This window comes from Canis lupus, chromosome 12 (assembly GCF_048164855.1).
Source record: "Canis lupus baileyi chromosome 12, mCanLup2.hap1, whole genome shotgun sequence".
In the NCBI taxonomy this organism is placed as follows: domain Eukaryota; kingdom Metazoa; phylum Chordata; class Mammalia; order Carnivora; family Canidae; genus Canis; species Canis lupus.
In genome coordinates this window covers 15736152-15754929 of record NC_132849.1, presented here as the reverse complement: position 1 = coordinate 15754929, position 18778 = coordinate 15736152, and the positions used below count along the sequence as shown (strand labels likewise).

At 39.0% G+C, this 18778-nt stretch overlaps 1 protein-coding gene across 1 annotated transcript; it reads left to right on the top strand.

The window, feature by feature from the left end:
* The first annotated feature begins 1899 nt into the window (after positions 1–1899).
* Positions 1900–18300, top strand: DUSP11 (dual specificity phosphatase 11). Its single transcript, XM_072769846.1, has 9 exons — positions 1900–2134; positions 3538–3613; positions 7383–7514; positions 9539–9662; positions 13753–13813; positions 16092–16138; positions 16412–16487; positions 16714–16899; positions 17829–18300. The coding sequence occupies exons 1-9, from the start codon at positions 2034–2036 to the stop codon at positions 18022–18024; spliced, it is 999 nt and encodes a 332-aa protein (XP_072625947.1). The 5' UTR covers positions 1900–2033; the 3' UTR covers positions 18025–18300.
* Positions 18301–18778: the final 478 nt, after the last annotated feature.

Genomic DNA, 18778 nt, shown 5'->3' with positions numbered 1-18778 from the left:
AGAAGTCCATCAATATTGGACCGGTTATATAGATTGTTTTCTATAATCTTTTTTTTAAAGGTTTACTTATTTATTTATTCATGATAGACACACAGAGAGAGAGGCAGAGACACAGGCAGAGGGAGAAGCAGGCTCCATGCTGGGAGCCCGACTCGGGACTCCATCCCGGGACTCCAGGATTGCGCCCTGGGCCAAAGGCAGGTGCCAAACCGCTGAGCCACCCAGGGATCCCCTGTTTTCTATAATCAATGAAACATTATGCACTCCAGGCATTAAAAAGAATAGAGCGGATGTATGCATAAATTGACTAGGAAAATCAGTATCCAAGATAGATTGTAGGATACATATACTCTACCGTTTTGTATAAAAGAGAAGATAACTATATATGTACAAATATTTATATATAAACAATAAGTCTTTCTCTTACACCATACACAAAGATAAACTCAAAATGGATGAAAGATCTAAATGCAAGACAAGAATCCATCAAAATCCTAGAGGAGAACACCATTTAACACCAACCATAAAGTTGGCCACAGCAACTTCTTGCAAGATACATCTATGAAGGCAAGGGAAACAAAAGCAAAAATGAATTATTGGGACTTCATCCCAATAAAAAGCTTCTGCACAGCAAAAGAAACAGTCAACAAAACTAAAAAACAACCTACAGAATGGGAGAAGATATTTGCAAATGATGTATCAGATAAAGGGCTAGTTTCCAAGATCTATAAAGAACTTATTAAACTCAACAACAAAGAAACAAACAATCCAATCCTGAAATGGGCAAAAGACATGAAGAGAAATTTCACAGAGGAAGACATGGACATGGCCAACAAGTACGTAAGAAAATGCTCCACATCACTTTCCACCAGGGAAATACAAATCAAAACCACAATGAGTTACCACCTCACCCCAGTGACAATGGTGAAGATTAACAAGACAAGAAACAACAAATGTTGGAGAGGATGTGGAGAAAGGAGGACCCTCTTGAGCTGTTGGTGGGAATGTGAACTGGTGCAGCCACTCCGGAGAACTGTGTGGAGGTTCCTCAAAGAGTTAAAAATAGACCTGCCCTACGACCCAGCAATTGCACTGCTGGGGATTTACCCCAAAGATACAGATGCAGTGAAACGGCAGGACACCTGCACCCCGATGTTTCTAGCAGCAATGTCCACAATAGCCAAACTGTGGAAGGAGCCTCGGTGTCCATCGAAAGATGAATGGATAAAGAAGATGTGGTCTATATATGCAATGGAATATTACTCAGCCATTAGAAACGACAAATACCCACCACTTGCTTCGACGTGGATGGAACTGGAGGGTATTATGCTGAGTGAAGTAAGTCAATCGGAGAAGGACAAACATTATCTGGTCTCATCCATTTGGGGGATATAAAAAATAGTGAAAGGGAATAAAGGGGAAAGGAGAGAAAATGAGTGGGAAATATCAGTGAGGGAGACAGAACATGAGAGACTCCTGACTCTGGGAAACAAACAAGGGGTAGTGGAAGAGGAGGTGGGCGGGGATTAGGGTAACTGGGTGACGGGCACTGAAGGGGGCACTTGATGGGATGAGCACTGGGTGTTATGCTATATGTTGGCAAATCGAACTTCAATAAAAACATATACTAAAAAAAAAAAAAATAATAATAATAATAATCCTGAACGTAAGCAGTTGGAAGACATCTGGGAGAACCACACAAGGAAGTGGAGAAGTGGGACTTAACTTTCATTGCACAGCCTGTACTATTTTGATTCTGAAGTGTACACACGTGCGCATCGAACCTGTGCTACCGGCCCCCGGCTTGGGAGGGCACTGTGGTTCCCCGACTGCTGTTTACTAATCAAACTTCTCAGTCAGCCAGCGTGGTGACGTCATCACGACTGTCGCGGCGCGTGCGCAGTAGAAGGGGGCCGGAACTGCGTGGGTGGCGCTTCTGCGCTGCCGCCCCGGGATTTTGTTTTGGCCCGGAGGACGCTGGCCTGGCGGCTTTGTGGCTCTTGCCGTTGGGTGGGCGGCATCTTGGGGCCCAGATGAGCCAGTGGCATCATGCCCGCGGCGGCTGGGGCCAGGGGCACGTGTTCTCTGGGCGTCGCTCAGCCAAGAAGAAGCGCGGAAACCACGTCCCGGAAAGGTAATCCGCCTTGGCCCCAGGGCGTGGCCCTCCTGCTCCGAGCTTCTGGGCCTGGGCTCCGTCCCTTATGGTCTCTACCTGCGCCGGGCCCCGCCGCGCGCCTGGCGCGTCCGCCCGAGCTGGGAGGCTCTGATGCTCCCGCTGCTCCGCCCGTAATATCCGATCGTCTGTGAGGTTCTGATTTCTTCCCGTTTTGTTAAAAGCGAGGCTCTGGCCATTGCTTTTCTGGTAAAATGCAGAGGGACGGCTTTTTAAAGATGGGCTGCCAGTGTTGGGGACACCCCTTCATTAGCAAATTGGAGTCTCCCTGAGTTCCTCGAGCTGTTCGTTTGGCGCAGCAAATATGACTAATAAGACGAGTTCGAGTGAGAAAACTCACCAGGACATCCGAGCTTTCCACCGTAAAAGTTGATCTCTTATTTTTTCCAGGAATTACAGAGGGCATGCTGTTGCTTCCTCACACGTCTCATTTGAGCTAACTTCTTCTGTAGAAATAACTTTGACACCTTACTCATGCGTGCAGCGAACTCTTTTCTTATTTCTTGAGACCTTCCTTTCCTCCCATCTCCTGCACCACGTCCCCTTCATTTTATTTCCTGGATATCATTAAACTGTCAACTACTCTATGTTAGAATTTGCCTGATCTGTTGCGGTTAGGTGCTAACTAGTGTACGTATATCAACTCTTATTTCCTTCCAATCCATTTTCCACACAAGTCCTTTTAATAGACTAGTTCGAATGTTGCTCATAAATATATACCAAAAGCATTCTCTTAAGAATACAAACAAACTCTTTGCCATGGTCTTTAAGACTCTGCATATTCAAGACTCCTCTCTTGCTTCTCCAGCCCCACACTGTGTCATTTTTGTCCTCACTTTCTGTGCTTCAGCTATACCGAATTAACCTTAACTAACTCATCCTACAGATGTCAGCTCAAATAGGACTTTTCACTGTGACTCCTAACATTCCTAAGTGAAGCTCACAGTCCCTTTTCTATCAGGTTTTCTTTTAAAATATGAACTTGAAGTTCTCTGTTGATTGAATTTGATGGCATCAGTTGTATAAGGACTAAAACTGAAGTGAAAAGAATTAAATTATTTCAGTCAACAGGTATGTGTTAATGACGTCTTAGTATTCAGGGTTGGTCTAGGTTTTATCAGGGATAGAAGAGTACTGGCCAACCCTGGTTTTAGATCTGCCTTATTTGTTGAGACCTTTGTACTGTTGCCTTGTATCTAGGAAAGTATAAGTTGTTGCTAGGTGTTGAATAAGTAGTGGAACAGCAGAATTCAAAGGGAAGAGGGGACCTAGTATGTGGGCTATGGTTTCCATTTACAAGGAGCCTTCATTCTATGCAGGGAGATAGGCTAACATAAAATTTGGCTAACAAATTGTATTAATAGGTGGAAAGACTACCTCCCAATTGGACAACGGATGCCTGGGACTCGTTTCATTGCTTTCAAAGTTCCTTTGAAAAAGGTGAGCAAAAGTTAATTTATATTTCACAAATCTGAATTCATGATGTCAAATACTGGTGCTTGGCCATGTCCCACTCCACTCCCCCCTTCTCTGTTTTTTTGTTTTGTTTTGTTTTTGTTTTTATTTTTATTTTTCCAGTCATCTCTGTAGTCCGTGTGGGGCTTAAACTCATGACCCCAAGATCAAGAGTCCCATGCTTAGGGTTGCCTGGGTGGCTCAGTTAGTTAAGTGTCTGACTTGATCTCGGCATTAAAAAAAAAAAAAAGTCACATGTTCTATCAACTGAGCCAGCTAGGCACCTCTTCATATCCCCCCCCTTTTTTTTTAAATGAAATTTTTTTTAAAGATTTTATTTATTTATTCATGAGAGACACAGAGAGAAAGAGAGAGGCAGCGACACAGGGAGAGGGAGAAGCAGGCTCCATGCAGGGAGCCCGATGTGGGACTCGATCCTGGGTCTCCAGGATCACGCCCTGGGCTGAAGGCTGCGCTAAACCGCTGAGCCACCCAGGCTGCCGCATATTCACTTTTTAATAACAAATACTTTGTTATATCCCTTTTACTATTCTGAAATAAAATTCATAGGTAAGTACTACTTCCATACTTAATTTTAGAGAAAAATCAATATAATGCTGAAACTATAATACAAACAATGAATAAAAGTAACTTGTAATAAGGTAATATGTATTAATTTCAATATGTAAATATTTGGGCATAACTATATTAGAAATAAAGTAGGCAGTTACTTGCACCATGAATATAAAAACTGCAGATGCAAATGGAGCCAGATGGGTTTTCCTGCCTTACTGGCAGGACTTTCTGTGATAGTGAACAGCTCTTAGTAGATTTTCAAATAAAACAAAGTACAGTCTTTACTTGATTGATAATGTGATTACTGCCTTGGAAAATTCAACAAACTTTAAAACTATACAAAAAAACTTTCGAGTTTATTTGTGGAGTTGGTTTGAAGGCTTAGATAATTAAGAGTTTTTCACCCATGTGAGTGTTGAATAGGATATTCAAAAATCATTAGGCTTCTCTGTGTGGCCTCCGTAGGAGGACACATCATGAGGCACCATTGGCCGTGCAGGCTGGTGACAGGAGTGCCTGTGGCCCGGTTGCTGGGCTCTTCAAGGTGCAACAGAACCTATGAGGTGAAGATGAGTCAACATCGTTCTGATGTTTTCCAAAAACGTCTTCAAGGATGGCTGTGATAAAACCACGAGGAACACAATTGCATGTAATGAGCATTTAGGTAGCTGCAGGTGAATGTTCAAGTCTATAATTAAGGTGGTTAAAAATTCTTAATTGCCTCAAAGGCTTGCAATTGGAATGAAAAATGAAGAATTGGTCAAGAAGACATGAAATGAAGCAGATGATGAAAATGTGAGACACAATAGTAGGACTGTTAGGCATTTGGCAAGATTTTAAGCATCCATGACCTCCATTCACTAAATGCTAATAAGACCCCTTCACTCCCATCATCATAACCAAAAAACACCCAAAAATCCAAACCTAAAGACTCAGTGCCCTGGATTAGTAAGTCAGGATTTCAGCTTGGAAATTCTAAAAATTGTGTTTTTGTTTGAACTAAGAAAGAAATAGGTGGGGAAAGCATTTGGCCAATATAAAAAAAAAAAAAAAAGTGAGAAAAGGGACACCTGGCTGGCTCAGTGGTTGAGTATCTGCTTTCATCTCAGGGCGTGATCCCAGAGTCCTGGGATCGAGTCCTGCATTGGGCTCCCTGTGGAGAGCCTGCTTCGCCCCCTGCCTATATCTCTGCCTCTCTCTCTCTGTCTTTCATGAATAAATAAATAAAATCTTAAAAAAAAAAAGAAAAAGACTCCTATCTCATTAAACTGCCCAGCATAGAATGGATTGGTATCTCGAGAAGCACACTTTGGGTGTATTAGGAATTTATTTGTTACTCCTAGGTCAGAGTTCCTTTTTCATCTCTTATGTCAGTTCTTCTGCATCTCTGGATTTCATCTTTTTATAAAGGTAACTATATGGTTCTTATTCACATCCATCAACATCAAACATGGTGGTGTTGAATAAGTAGAATAGTGTTGAATAGTGTTTGGCCTATAATAAATATTAACAGATATTTGTGGAATGGACACCCCATTTGCGGTTACTGTGAGTTATCTCCTGTATTTCTTTTCTCTGTAAGATTGTCCTGATTCCCTAACTCCCTATTTCTGGCCTCTGAAAGTGGATTCCTGAGGTTCCACCAGGGTCCCTGCTTAGCCTCTTGCCTAAAAGTACATCAGCAAGATTGAAAAATAGGAAGACTCTTTAGTTTTCCTTCCTCCACACAGCCACAAATCTTTCCTGTATGATGCCGTGATAAAAAGCCTCCTCCTAGCTCTATATACTTGGGTTATCTGTATTTACCATTGGCATTATTTAGGCACTGTAAAGGGGACTACAGAGCTGCATAACCACCCCAGTGCAGTTCCTATTCATGCTTAGAGTTAACATGTGACATTGACTTCCTATGTGTTTTATGGAAGTCACCCAAAGAAAAGCAGCCCCAGTACTTGACAGTCACTTCTCATGCACATTGGAATATAAAATAGCATATGTTAAGTGTCACATAAGTGCTATGGCAAGAAATACCTAGGAATTCAAAGGAGGGGGAAATGATAACAGACAGGAAGGCTTCCTAAAGGGTTTGTGACTTGAATTAGTTATTTAAAGTTGTTCACATGGCTAGAGATGATATTGATCCATCAGCTCCAAGTTTGCAAGAAGCTTACTAGAGAGATTGTATACCTTGTAATTCATTTACTCCTCAAAGCTCTCATATGTGGAAGACTCAACATCATCAATCTCTTATATCTTCCTAAGTTAATATATTACAAATATAACATCATCTCAAATAGACTGATTCTAGAATTCATAGAGAAAAATAAACCTAAATAGCCAGGAAAATTCTGAAAAAGAAGAATAAAGGTGGAGGGGGATCACGTAGCCCTGCCAGATACTAAGCTTATATTAAAAGTGTTGCTAGAGCACAGGAGATTTTTAGGGCAATGAAACTATTCTGTATAATACCGTAAGAGTAAATATGTATCATTATACATTGGTCAAAACCCATAGAATGTACAATACAAAGTGATTTGTAACATAAACTGTGGACTTTGAAAATGATGTATCAGTGCTGGTTCATTGATTCTAACAAATGGACCACAGTGGTGTGGAATGTTGATGGAGGAAAATGAGGGGGATGGGCTAAAAAGAGAGGGTATAAGGGGAAACCCTCCTTTCTGTTCGGTTTTGTTTTGAACCTAGAACTGCTCTAAAAACTAGTCTATTAATTTTTTTTTAAAGTCTGTTGCTGGCATTTGAATAACCTAACAGATCAATGAGTGGAGTATATAAAGAAGCCAAATATGTAAAAGAATGTTTAGCGATAAAAGCCACCCTTCATATATATATGTATTTAAGAAGTATTTAGAAGTACCTATTTATAGGCGTCCCGCGTGGAGCTGGAGATACAGTGGTAGACAGGACTGATACGGTCTCTGCATTCTGGGACTTAGAGTCTGGTTAGGAGATGAACATAACACAAACATAGAAATAAATGCATAGAAGTGAGCTTATTTTCTTCCTTCTCATCTCTAGAAGAAAGGATTGTAACATAACTTGTAAATTCCCAGCAGAGGGGAAACTTTCCTTTGAATCTCCTTGTGTGTTGGCATCACAAGGCTTGAATAAATGGCTTTTAAGCACACACTTGCTCTTATTTCATTCTCTCTAACAGAGTTTTGAAAAGAATCTTGCTCCAGAAGAACGTTTTTCACCGTTGGATCTTTTTAACAAAATCCAAAACCAGAATGAAGAACTTGGACTGATTATTGATTTAACTTATACTCACCGCTATTATAAACCAGAGGTAATTGGAACCCTTCACTGAAAAGAACCTACTTACTGATACTATAATAATGTGTAGTATCAGTAGTTATCATCATATGCTAAGGCTTTTTTCCATGGGTAATAGTTCAAAAAGGGAACTTAGTGGTTTCCTTAAGTACCTATTTCTTTTTTTTTTTAAGTACCTATTTTTAATTAGCATGTTAAAATGAGGTTAAAGAATGAATTAAAATGTAATATTGGGCAGTCAGCTCTGTATGTGCTAAAGAAATTCTGTAAGCTTCCATGTTCCGTATTTTGAAGATAAACTTTCAGTAAGAATAGTAGCAGCCTAAAAGGAACGAAATGAATATCTATTATGTCTTTAGCACTTATTTTAAGCAGTTGCCTGAGCATGTGAGCATCATGGTAAAAGACAGCTGTTCTTTAAACCTAATGCCTTTCTTTTCTTTTTTTTTTTTTTTTTAAATCTAGGATATTTTATTTTTTTTATTTAAGATTTTTTATTTATTTATGAGAATGCACAGAGAGGAGAGAGAGAGAGGCAGAGACGCAGGCAGAGGGAGAAGCAGGCTCCATGCACCGGGAGCCCGATGTGGGATTCGATCCCGGGTCTCCAGGATCGCGCCCTGGGCCAAAGGCAGGCGCCAAACCGCTGCGCCACCCAGGGATCCCAACCTAATGCTTTTCTTTTCCCAATATATAATCTGTTGGCCCATGTGGCCTCTCGGTGGGAGGGAATTATCCTTCTGGCCAATTTCGTTTTCTTGGACAACAAATAATACCTAATGTTTATTAACATTTGTAAAGCAGTTTGCTATTTAAAAACTACTTTTCCCTGCATTAACTTAATTAAGACAACAGTCCTTTACTGATGAAGTACTAGTAGTACTGCTATCTCCTGCTGAGTGCTTACTCTGCGCTAGACTCAGAGGATAGAGATTACAGTTGCAAATTTTATAGATGATAAAACTAAGTCTCAAAAAGAGAATTGACACTTGAACTCAGTTATTCCTCTTGTTTTAGTTTATTGTGGTCAAATGTACATAAATAATTATCTTAACCATTTGTAAGTGTACAGTTCTGTGGCATTAAATAACGTCCACATTGATTGTCTGTTGCATGACCATTATCGTCTATAACCGAAACTTTTTCATCATTCTAAACAAAAACAACATTCATTAAACAAATAATCTTACTTCCTCTCCCTGCCACGGTAGCCTCTATGCCAGTTTCTATCTCTGTGAATTTGACTGTTCTAGGTACTTCATTTAAGTGGAATCATAGAATATTTGTCCTTCTGTGTTGGACTTACTTCACTAACTAATGTTTTCACGATTCATCTATGTAACAAAATGTCATTCCTTTTTATGCCTGAGTAATATTCCATTGTGTGTATATTCCATATTTTGTTTATCCATTCACCTTTGATGGACACTTGAGTTGTTTCCACCTTTTGGCTACTGTGAACAATGCTGCTCTGAACATTGGTGTACCAATATTGGGTCAGATCCCTGCTTTTAGCTGTTATAGATGTATAGGTAGGAGTGGAGTTATTGGGTCATATGGTAGTTCTATGTTTAGAAACCTTTGAGAAACCATCAAACAATTATCACAAATTTTAAATATACACAGAGGTAGACATAATACTGTGGGTAATCATTGTATATCCATGAACTTATCCAACTTTAATCTTTATTAATTGACAGCTCTTGTGTTTCATCTCTATACTTACTGGCTTCACCCCATTCCATATTTTTTTTTCCATATTATTTTGAAGCATATCCCATATATCATATAATTTCATCTGTACTTTCTTGGTATATATATTTAAAATACAGGACTTTTATTTTTTACTATAATTATATAACATTAAATATCCAGTCAGTGGTCAAATTTCAATTGTCTTCTAAATGTGTTAGAAAATGTTTTTTAAGAGTTGAATTAAATCCAGATAAGATCCACACTTTGCCATTGATTATTAGGTCTCTGAATTCTTTCCTTACAAATGAAATAATAACACATTTTCATGGTTTTGCCTTATAGGACTTACCAGAAACTATTCCTCACTTAAAAATTTATACAATTGGGCATCAGGTGCCTGATGATGACACTATTTTTAAATTCAAATGTGCTGTTAATGAGTTTTTAAAAGAAAATACAGACAATGGTGAGTTTATTGTTGTTTTCTTTCCTCTTACCTGAACTTCGGTGTGCATTTTGAATGGGGTTGGGATTTTTAGTATTTTTAATAGTTTTAGCAATTAGGCCTATTGTGTTTGATAATATTAAGGTAGAAATGTCAGATGGTGCAGATAGAGTAAGGTGTTTTTCCTTTTATGGTCACAAACAATTTAGTTTAAAAAGTGGTTTTAATGAGAAGTATGAACTAGCCTCCTCATCTATATTTATTTTATTTTATTTTATTTTATTTTATTTTATATTTTATTTTATTTTATTTTATTTTATTTTATTTATTTTATTTTATTTTATTTTAAAGATTTATTTATTTATGATAGACATAGAGAGAGAGAGGCAGAGACACAGGAGGAGGGAGAGGCAGGCTCCATGCCGGGAGCCGACGTGGGACTCGATCCCGGGACTCCAGGATCGCGCCCTGGGCCAAAGGCAGGCGCTAAACCGCTGAGTCACCCAGGGATCCCCCTATTTTTATTTATTTTTAAAGATTTTTATTTATTTATTCATGAGAAACACAGACAAAGAGAAGCAGAGACATAGGCAGAGGGAGAAGCAGGTTCCATGCAGTGAACCTGAAGTGGGACTCGATCCCGGGACTACAGGATCATGCCCTGAGCTGAAGGCAGATGCTCAACCACCAGGCTATCCAGGCGTCCCATCCTCATATCTTTTTTAATATATTTCGGAAATATATAATAAAAACCTTTTTTGTCTTATTGATTCAGAGGTGAGAGGTAGGGGAAAAGGTTAAGGATGTCAGGGTTTTGGGTCAAAGGATATGGAAAGCATGGCTTGTGTGACCCTCTGCTGAGAAAACAAGAAAAAAAAAGATCTCAAGGTCTTAGCATATATAAAAGAGACAATAAAAGGAAAAGGTTTGGAGACAGAGCCCTAGAAGCAGAGCAAACCAAGGTGCACCAGTGGAGTGGCCTCCTCATCATGTGCATTTAAGATATTCCTGCTGGGGGATCCCTGGGTGGCGCAGCAGTTTAGCGCCTGCCTTTGGCCCAGGGAGCGATCCTGGAGACCCGGGATCGAATCCCACGTCGGGCTCCCGGTGCATGGAGCCTGCTTCTCCCTCTGCCTATGTCTCTGCCTCTCTCTCTCTCTCTCTCTGTGACTATCATAAATAAAAAAAAAAAAAAAAAAAAAAAAAAAAAATTCCTGCTGTTTTCCATTTTGGATACAAATGCAGAAGGACACTACCACCTGTCATTCAGACATAAAGGACTTTAAAAAGCTCTCATTTCTTGTTCCTGCTTTAAGATCTACCACTCTGTGGGAAATAGATCTTACTAAGCTATTAGCTTCTGAATTTTAAGAATCCACTTACCTATTTCTGGCATCTGGCTATCAGAAAGAATCTGGTATTTGCTATATTTTAAGATTAAGGAATCTTTTGTCTTTGGAAAGCCACTGACCTACAGAACCAAATGTTCATTTTGTTCTCTTTCTAAATTTAGCTTGAGGAGTGTATACTGTGTTAAATAGAGAGCATATATTCCATATACACACAAACAGGGACTAGAGAAAAAATAGAGATGGAGGTGGGAAGATAGGGGATGGAAGGTGAGAGAGAAAAAGACAGGAATTTTAAGATAAATTTTCAAACTATAACATGGTTGCCTAATGCAGACACTAGCTCTTAAATATCTTAAGCCCTGTTCCCTGATCTTCCCTCTACTTTAACTTTAAAACTTAAGAGGCTTGGCCTCGCTTCTGACAAACACGTAATCCATGGACAGGGTAAATTATTTGATTTGTATTAATTTGTCTCAGAAACGTTACCTCCTAAGATATTAGGGTGCAGCTGCCAGCCTTCTCACTGCTTCCAGGCTCCTCTGTGTGCAGCTGCCCTACAGTATTCCATCTGTTCTGTGAGGGCTAGAAGATTCATATGAGTGCACATGAGGAGGTCTGTAAATCTTGTTTGTTCCCATGTTCTACCGTATTGAGCTCTCCTGGTAGTCCTGGGACCTTGCTTATGATACACTTTGGCTTCCTCTGCTCTAAGCCCCTCCCACAGATTCCAGGCTCCCTGATGAAGAGGGTGATGCTCTATGTCCACTCCTTAGAACTGCTAGAAACTCAGAAAATACGTTGATTCAATAAATGCTGAGAGGCTTTTGGACTTGGTAGAGCTCGGGGATACAGGGTGAAAGCAGTCTCTATTCCTTAGAAACCTACAGTTACCCAGGAAGATAAATGTGTGCTAACTCTAAGATAGTGGCCTAATTAGAATAAAAGAACTAAGTGCAACAGGAACATGAAGGAGAGGTTGAGGGAAGCCTGCCTGGGGAGACAGCATTTGAGCTGGGCAGTGGGGAAGAGAATTTTGCCAGAATGAGAAAGAGAATGTCTGAGTTTCGGGAATAAGTACAAGAGGCACAGGGCTTGAACTTGTACCAGGGAGCAGAAGCCTCTGATGTGACTAGAGGGTAGTATGAAAGGGCATAGAATTCATATGTTCATTTTCAACAAGCATTTAAAGGTCACTTTTTAAGTTAAAGGCACTGTTCTAGGAAGCAGGAACAGAAGTAAGTTCTTGCCCTTTTATACTCTGCATCCTGGTGGAGGAGAGGGATGAATAAGTAACTATATGAAATGTCAGATGGTCGTACATGCTTTGGGGAGTAATAAAGAGGATTCAGAAGTGAGGGGACATATGGGGTAATCAGGGAAGGCCTCTCTATTAAGATGTCATTTGAGTAGAGCCTTAAAAGAAGTGATGAACCATTGGATATCTGCAGAGTTTGGGGGACAGAGTGTTCAAAGGAGAGGGAATAGTAGGTGCAAAGCCTGTGAGGCATGACTATGCTTGGCATGTTTGAGGAATAGTAAGGAGGCTAGTGTAGCCAGAGTGGAGAATTTATGTGAGATCAGAGCAGTAGAAAATGGGATCTGAGAGGTTGGCAGGGGCAGGAGGTAGATCATGGAGGTCCCTGTAAATCCTAGTTTGAGTTGTTGTGGACATATAGTTCAGTTGGAGAAATTGATGATACCGTTTATGAAGAGTTCTAAGTGCTGTGCTAATAGTTTGGGCTCTATTCTATGCTAAATGAAGATTTTTAAGGGAGCAACCCTGCGAGTGCTTTCCTACCAGACACCATCTAGTTACAGACATACATTTTGCAAAGATCAACTACATGTGATTGTTTTTAATTTCTCACATAATTTTTTTAAAGGATGGATTAAGAAATACTATGGCACAGTTGGAAAAATTTTAAACTTCATTCTAGTCTTTGTTCTGTTGGCCTGCTGTGCAGCTTGGGCTTACATCTCCAATTCTCACTTTTTCATCATAAAATATGAATAGCACTGCTTACCCGAGTGCTTCACGTTCACATAGACTATGGTTTGTGTGGGGAGCACCAAGTGAGAGAAGGAATGGAAGTGCTGAGGGAACTCATGAGTCCCATAGAAACTGTTCTCTTTCATATTCAGTATCCAAAGTAAAGGCATTCAATCTGTTTTTTTCAAAAACAAGTTTCATTCTTCAAGCCTGTTTTTCTTGGCTTCCATTTTCTATAAAACAGTTACCGATGGGCATTCTGTATGAAGAAGCTGGGTTTGTCTCAGTGGCATTTTAGCTGTTAGTAACTGACCAGGCTTTCTCCAGTTTACACAATTGCATCTAATAGGGGCTATGCAGAATTTCTCAGAGGTGGTGAATTTCGACTTTATGTTAGATAATTCTTTATATAGTATGTTTCTTTCTTTTTTTTTTTTTTTAAGATTTTATTTATTTACTCATGAGAGACACAGAGAGAGAGGCAGAGACACAGGCAGAAGGAAAAGCAGGCTCCATGCAGGGAGCCCGACGTGGGACTCGATCCCGGGTCTCCAGGATCATGCCCTGGGCTGAAGGCGGCGCTAAACTGCTGAGCCACCCAGGCTGCCCCGTATAGTATGTCTCGAAAATATGCACTCCTCACTAGTTATTCCTTTTCAGGGTAGTGGTAGTGTTTGTGGCAACTAATAAATGGTACTCTGAGGAAAATTGTAGAATTTGTTTTTGGCATATCTGCTTCACTTATTTAACTCCGTTCCTTGTTTTTTAGACAAACTTATTGGTGTTCATTGTACCCATGGTTTAAACAGGACTGGCTATCTCATCTGCAGGTGAGTTACCAACCCCAAGAGAAAGATAATGTTTAAGTTGTTTTGTTTACAATAGTAGTGTAACCTAGTTGCAAAAAATGGAGTCAGTATTGAAATGTATGAAATAGAAAGCAGTCCCCACCCTAAGATTACCACCATAATAATTTAGTACGTATTTTTTCAGGCTTAAAAAAGCAGACAGATACAATGATGTGTTATTTAGACATCCTGTTTTATAATTTAATATATGGTGGACATCTTCCTGTGAAAGTATTTGGAAACCTCATTCTTTTTTAGAAACTGTATTGTTGGGGATCCCTGGGTGGCGCAGCGGTTTAGCGCCTGCCTTTGGCCCAGGGCATGATCCTGGAGACCCGGGATCGAATCCCACGTCGGGTTCCCAGTGCATGGAGCCTGCTTCTCCCTCTGCCTGTGTCTCTGCCTCTCTCTCTCTCTCTCTCTCTCTCTCTCTCTCTCTCTCCGTGTGTGACTATCAAAACTAAATAAAAATTCTAAAAAAAAAAAAAAAAAAAAAAAACTGTATTGTTCCTCTGTTTCCTGATAAACATAAAAGTCAGAAGTTTTTAATATTATAAAACATTGAATCAATTAACATTCCTGTTTGAACAAATTTGAATACATATGCTATTTTCTCAGAAAATTTCATTCAGAATGGATTTCTGAATCAAAGAATTGATGTCATTTTTTTGTGGACTTTGCTACACTGTACTGATTTATATTTGTTCATTCAGAAAATACTTGCCAAGAATCTGTTATGTGTAAGCACTGTGCTGGGTGCTAGCAGGAAGACTTCAGAGACTTAACTTGCCCTTTATGAACCCTAACAGTCTACAGAAAGAATAGATGTTCAAGAATCACACAAATGTGTGTAAAATTACAGCTCTGACAACTGCCAAGGAGAGAAGCATGGTACATGAGAGCATATTAAGAGGGAGGATTTGACATGGAGATTTCAGAGTGTTTCTCTGGGGATGTTTGGGCTGATACCTGAAGGATGATGAGGTATCTGTTAGACACTGGGGAGAGAATTCTGGGCATAAGGAACAGTAAAGACTGATAATAGGAAAAAACATAAACTCATTGGAGAAATGAGCCAGGGAGAGTGGGCTATGAGAAGTATGGTGTTAAAGTGGAGCTGAAAAGTTAGGGGGAAAAAATGTTGGAGAGGTGCGAGTGCCTGGCTGGCTGATCAGAAGAGCATGTGACTCTTGACCTCAGGGTCATGAGTTTGAGCCTCCTGTTGGGTGTATAGATTACTTTTTTTTTTTTTTTTTTTTTTGAGATTACTTAAAAAGGTTTAAAATGGATTTGGAGGAGCACCTGGCTATCTCAGTCAGAAGGGCATGTGACTCTTGATCTCAGGGTCTTGAGTTTGAGCCCAATGTTGTGCAGAGGGATTACTTAAAAAAAAAAACAAAAACAAAACGTTAAAAGTGGAGCTAGAAGTATGGCGAGGAGCTAGATCATGAGGGTCTGTGTTGAGACTTTATCTTAAGAGTAATTGAAAACCATTGAACTTTTTTTTAAGGGTGAGTTTGTAGAACAATCAAATTTGTATTTTCAAGCCATCATTTTGCTCCTAATTGGAGAATATACTGCAGGGGAGGAGAGAGTAGAAGCAAGGAGATAAATTAGGCTTTTGTAGAAATCAAGGCATGATGGTAACTCGGATCAAGGTGTGGTCATTTGGGTAGAAAGATATGAACATATTCTAGAGGTGCTTGTTGTTAGGACTTGGTGGTGGGTTGAAGATGAGGGTGAGGGAGAAATGGCTGGTGGTAGTGGTGACTCCTAAGCTTCTAGCCCATACAGTTGGTTAGATAGTGTTGTTTAGATTTGATGTTAATATTTTTCCCAATTTCTCTTTTGCTATTTGTTGGTTCCTGGTAAATATTCTGCCAAATTAAGTAAGTCTCCCGTTTCTAGTATAAAAACCACTTAGATCAAAAATGACTGTTATATTTTATCGGATACCTTTTTAATGTCTTCCAGTTTGGTCCTGTATTTTCTTCTCTTTAGTTTATTAACTAAATTGTTGTATTAAGGTAAATAATTGTATTAATAGATGTGCTTACAGTTGGGTCTTCGTTGCATCCTTGGAATAAAAGCCTATTTATGGTCATGGTATATCATTCTTTAATAATTGTTGGATTAGATGTGTTGATATTTTCCTAGGATTTTTTATACACATATTTGTAAGTAAAATTGGACCTTTTTTGAAAAAAACTTTATTTTTTTATTTTCATAATATGTGACATGAATTATGTTGTTTTGTTAGATATTTGATTGATGTACAAGGCATGAGGCCAGATGATGCAATTGAATGTAAGTATGAGGGTTGTCACTCTTTTTTCCTTTTTATAAAAGTTGAAGGTGGAAATGTAGATGAGTTTCTCAAATTTTGGAGAAAAAAAATGTTTGTAATTCATTTGTTCTGACATAATACAATTTTGCCAAAAGTTTATAAAGGGATGTATTTGGAAAAAGTAAGGTGTAAGGAAGGGTCTGAATAATTAGTGGATTTCAGCTTTGATCTGCTTTCTCTGGGAAAGATTTGCTTTTTGTACAGTGATTTCTAACAGTTCACCCACTCTTCAGTATTCAATAGGTGCCGTGGACATTGCTTAGAAAGACAAAACTACATTGAAGACCTTCAGAAAGGTCCCATCAGAAGGTAAGTTGCATTTTATATGTGAGATATGTGGTTAGGGAGATCTGTTTTTAGATCCTTTAAGTTGTACCCATCCATTTTACTTGTAGCTTACTTACTTGGTCGGGAAACCTAAACAAACGAGGCGGGGAGGATAGAATTATTATTTTCATGGGCCAAAATATTGTTACTAAATTGGCTACAGAATTTGGAAACCAGTAATAAACTGTGTGGAAATGTTCTCTTTGAGGAATTGGGATTCCAGTATATCCAGATCAAGTGGTTTTGAAGATACAACACATATGATGGAACCAGTCCACACCACTATTAAATCTGTTAACCAAGGACATTGGTATAACCTACATCAGACCCAAGGTTACCCAGTACCTTCTCGGCATTTCCACAGCCAGACCCAAGATTTGCAGCAGTCAGTAAGGTATCTCTGCTGTCCCCTTTTCTAGAATTGAAATAGAAATTTATATCATAAGTGATATAAATCTCATGTGGCAAACACATGAGAATGGTGAGAATTGATGTTTTCTAGCTCATCAGTGTCAACCAGAAGGTATCAGTTGCTCCTATTTTGCATTTAGAGCTGGAGAATCAAGTAGAGGATGGGGAATATGTGACTTTTCAGAGGCATTTGGGAAAAGGACTTAGAAAATTTCATTGACTCTAAACCTAGTTTAAGCCAACAATTTGATGTGATTACTACAAAGGATCATCACACAAAGGATGTGTTCTTAGGCTACATTAGTAGTGGTAAAGTTTTCAGATTAAGGAGGGTTGTTATTTAAAGAGTAAATATAAATTATAGAGAAAGTAGTACAAATCCAGTATGATACATTAAATTTACTGATCTTTTTGGAACAATTAAACTTCAATCTTAATTTTCCAAATTTGTTGTGTGTATAGTTATTACTAGGACTTCTACACTTTATAGCTAATTTATATATGTAATTATTTATAAAGTGAAAGCAGCTTTCTGTTTTTAAAAATGAATACCTTGTTCTGTCTCATGACAACTCTACCAGACTTGGGGAGAAAGTATTTGATTAGAAAAGCGTGGGCATTGATCTCTGTAGGGAAAGATGGAATGGTTCTCGGGAAGCTACCATGTGCCAAGGTGTCATGGTAGGTTATTTAAATACGTTATCTCAGTTTACCTTGAAAACAACCCGTGAAGATGGAAGGTATTACTTTCACTTTATAAAGCACTGAGAAATCCAAAGATGAAGCAATTTATCTGCTAAGGTTATACAAGTAGAAAGCAGGAGAACCAGAGTGTCTGTGTATTATTTTATAAAGCTTATTATGTATTTTATTAAAACTAATAATAATTCATTACTTCCTGTTTTCTTTAAGAAAATTTTCACAGAATCAGAATGTTTACCAGAGAGGCCATATCCCTCCTCCTGGTCCCGCTGGAGAGGACTATTCACAAAGGAGGTACTCTTGGAACGTAAAGCCAAATGCCAGTCAAGGAGCCCAAAATGCAATGTGGTATCCTGGCAGTTATTACAGACTGTCCTATCCAACCTATTGTGGGTGGACCGAATGACACAAACCTGTCCTGGAAATCTTCCTGTAGGCAGAGCAGGACTGAAGACAGCTGGAGTGACTTCGTATAAGATCAGGCCAAATGAGGTTTATAATCTATTTTATTGCTCCCTTATGTGTTCATGTTTAAAGAAAAATGACATTGATACTTACCTCTTCGCTGATAAATTTACAGTATTTGCAACAGTAAGGAAATAATCTGTCATCCAGTCTTAAATTTTTTTAAGGAAGCTGGTATTGTAGAACTGATAATATAATAAAGAATTTCCCATGTAAATTATTTTTTAAAAATTCTGTTTTCCTTATCTATGTATTTCTTTCTGACTAGATATGTGATAGGAGGAGTGTATGTATGGAAATTTCTGGCGTTTTTGTCATGTTCTATTATTGACCCAGTCACTAAGGCTATCTTTTTCTCTCCTGACTGTTCAAGATTTCTATTAAAATCTATCTAAGAGGGATCCCTGGGTGGCGCAGTGGTTTGGCGCCTGCCTTTGGCCCAGGGCGCGATCCTGGAGACCTGGGATCAAATCCCACGTCGGGCTCCCGGTGTATGGAGCCTGCTTCTCCCTCTGCCTATGTCTCTGTCTCTCTCTCTTTGTGTGACTATCATAAATAAATTAAAATCTTTAAAAAAAAAAAAATCTATCTAAGAGACAATCTCCTTAAAATCTAATCACTATTTGAAATTAGTAATTGTATTTTTGTGATTAGACGTTTCTTTCTTTGGCAGTCTCTTGTGGGATCTATCTGCT

Bases quoted from the DNA above. Each gene is read 5' to 3' on its own strand.
- DUSP11 (XM_072769846.1), top strand. From the start codon at position 2,034: ATGAGCCAGTGGCATCATGCCCGCGGCGGCTGGGGCCAGGGGCACGTG. The intron at 13,814-16,091 runs GTGAGTTACCAA...TTGTTTTGTTAG, and splicing joins ACTGGCTATCTCATCTGCAG to ATATTTGATTGATGTACAAG. The intron at 16,139-16,411 runs GTAAGTATGAGG...CCCACTCTTCAG, and splicing joins GCCAGATGATGCAATTGAAT to TATTCAATAGGTGCCGTGGA.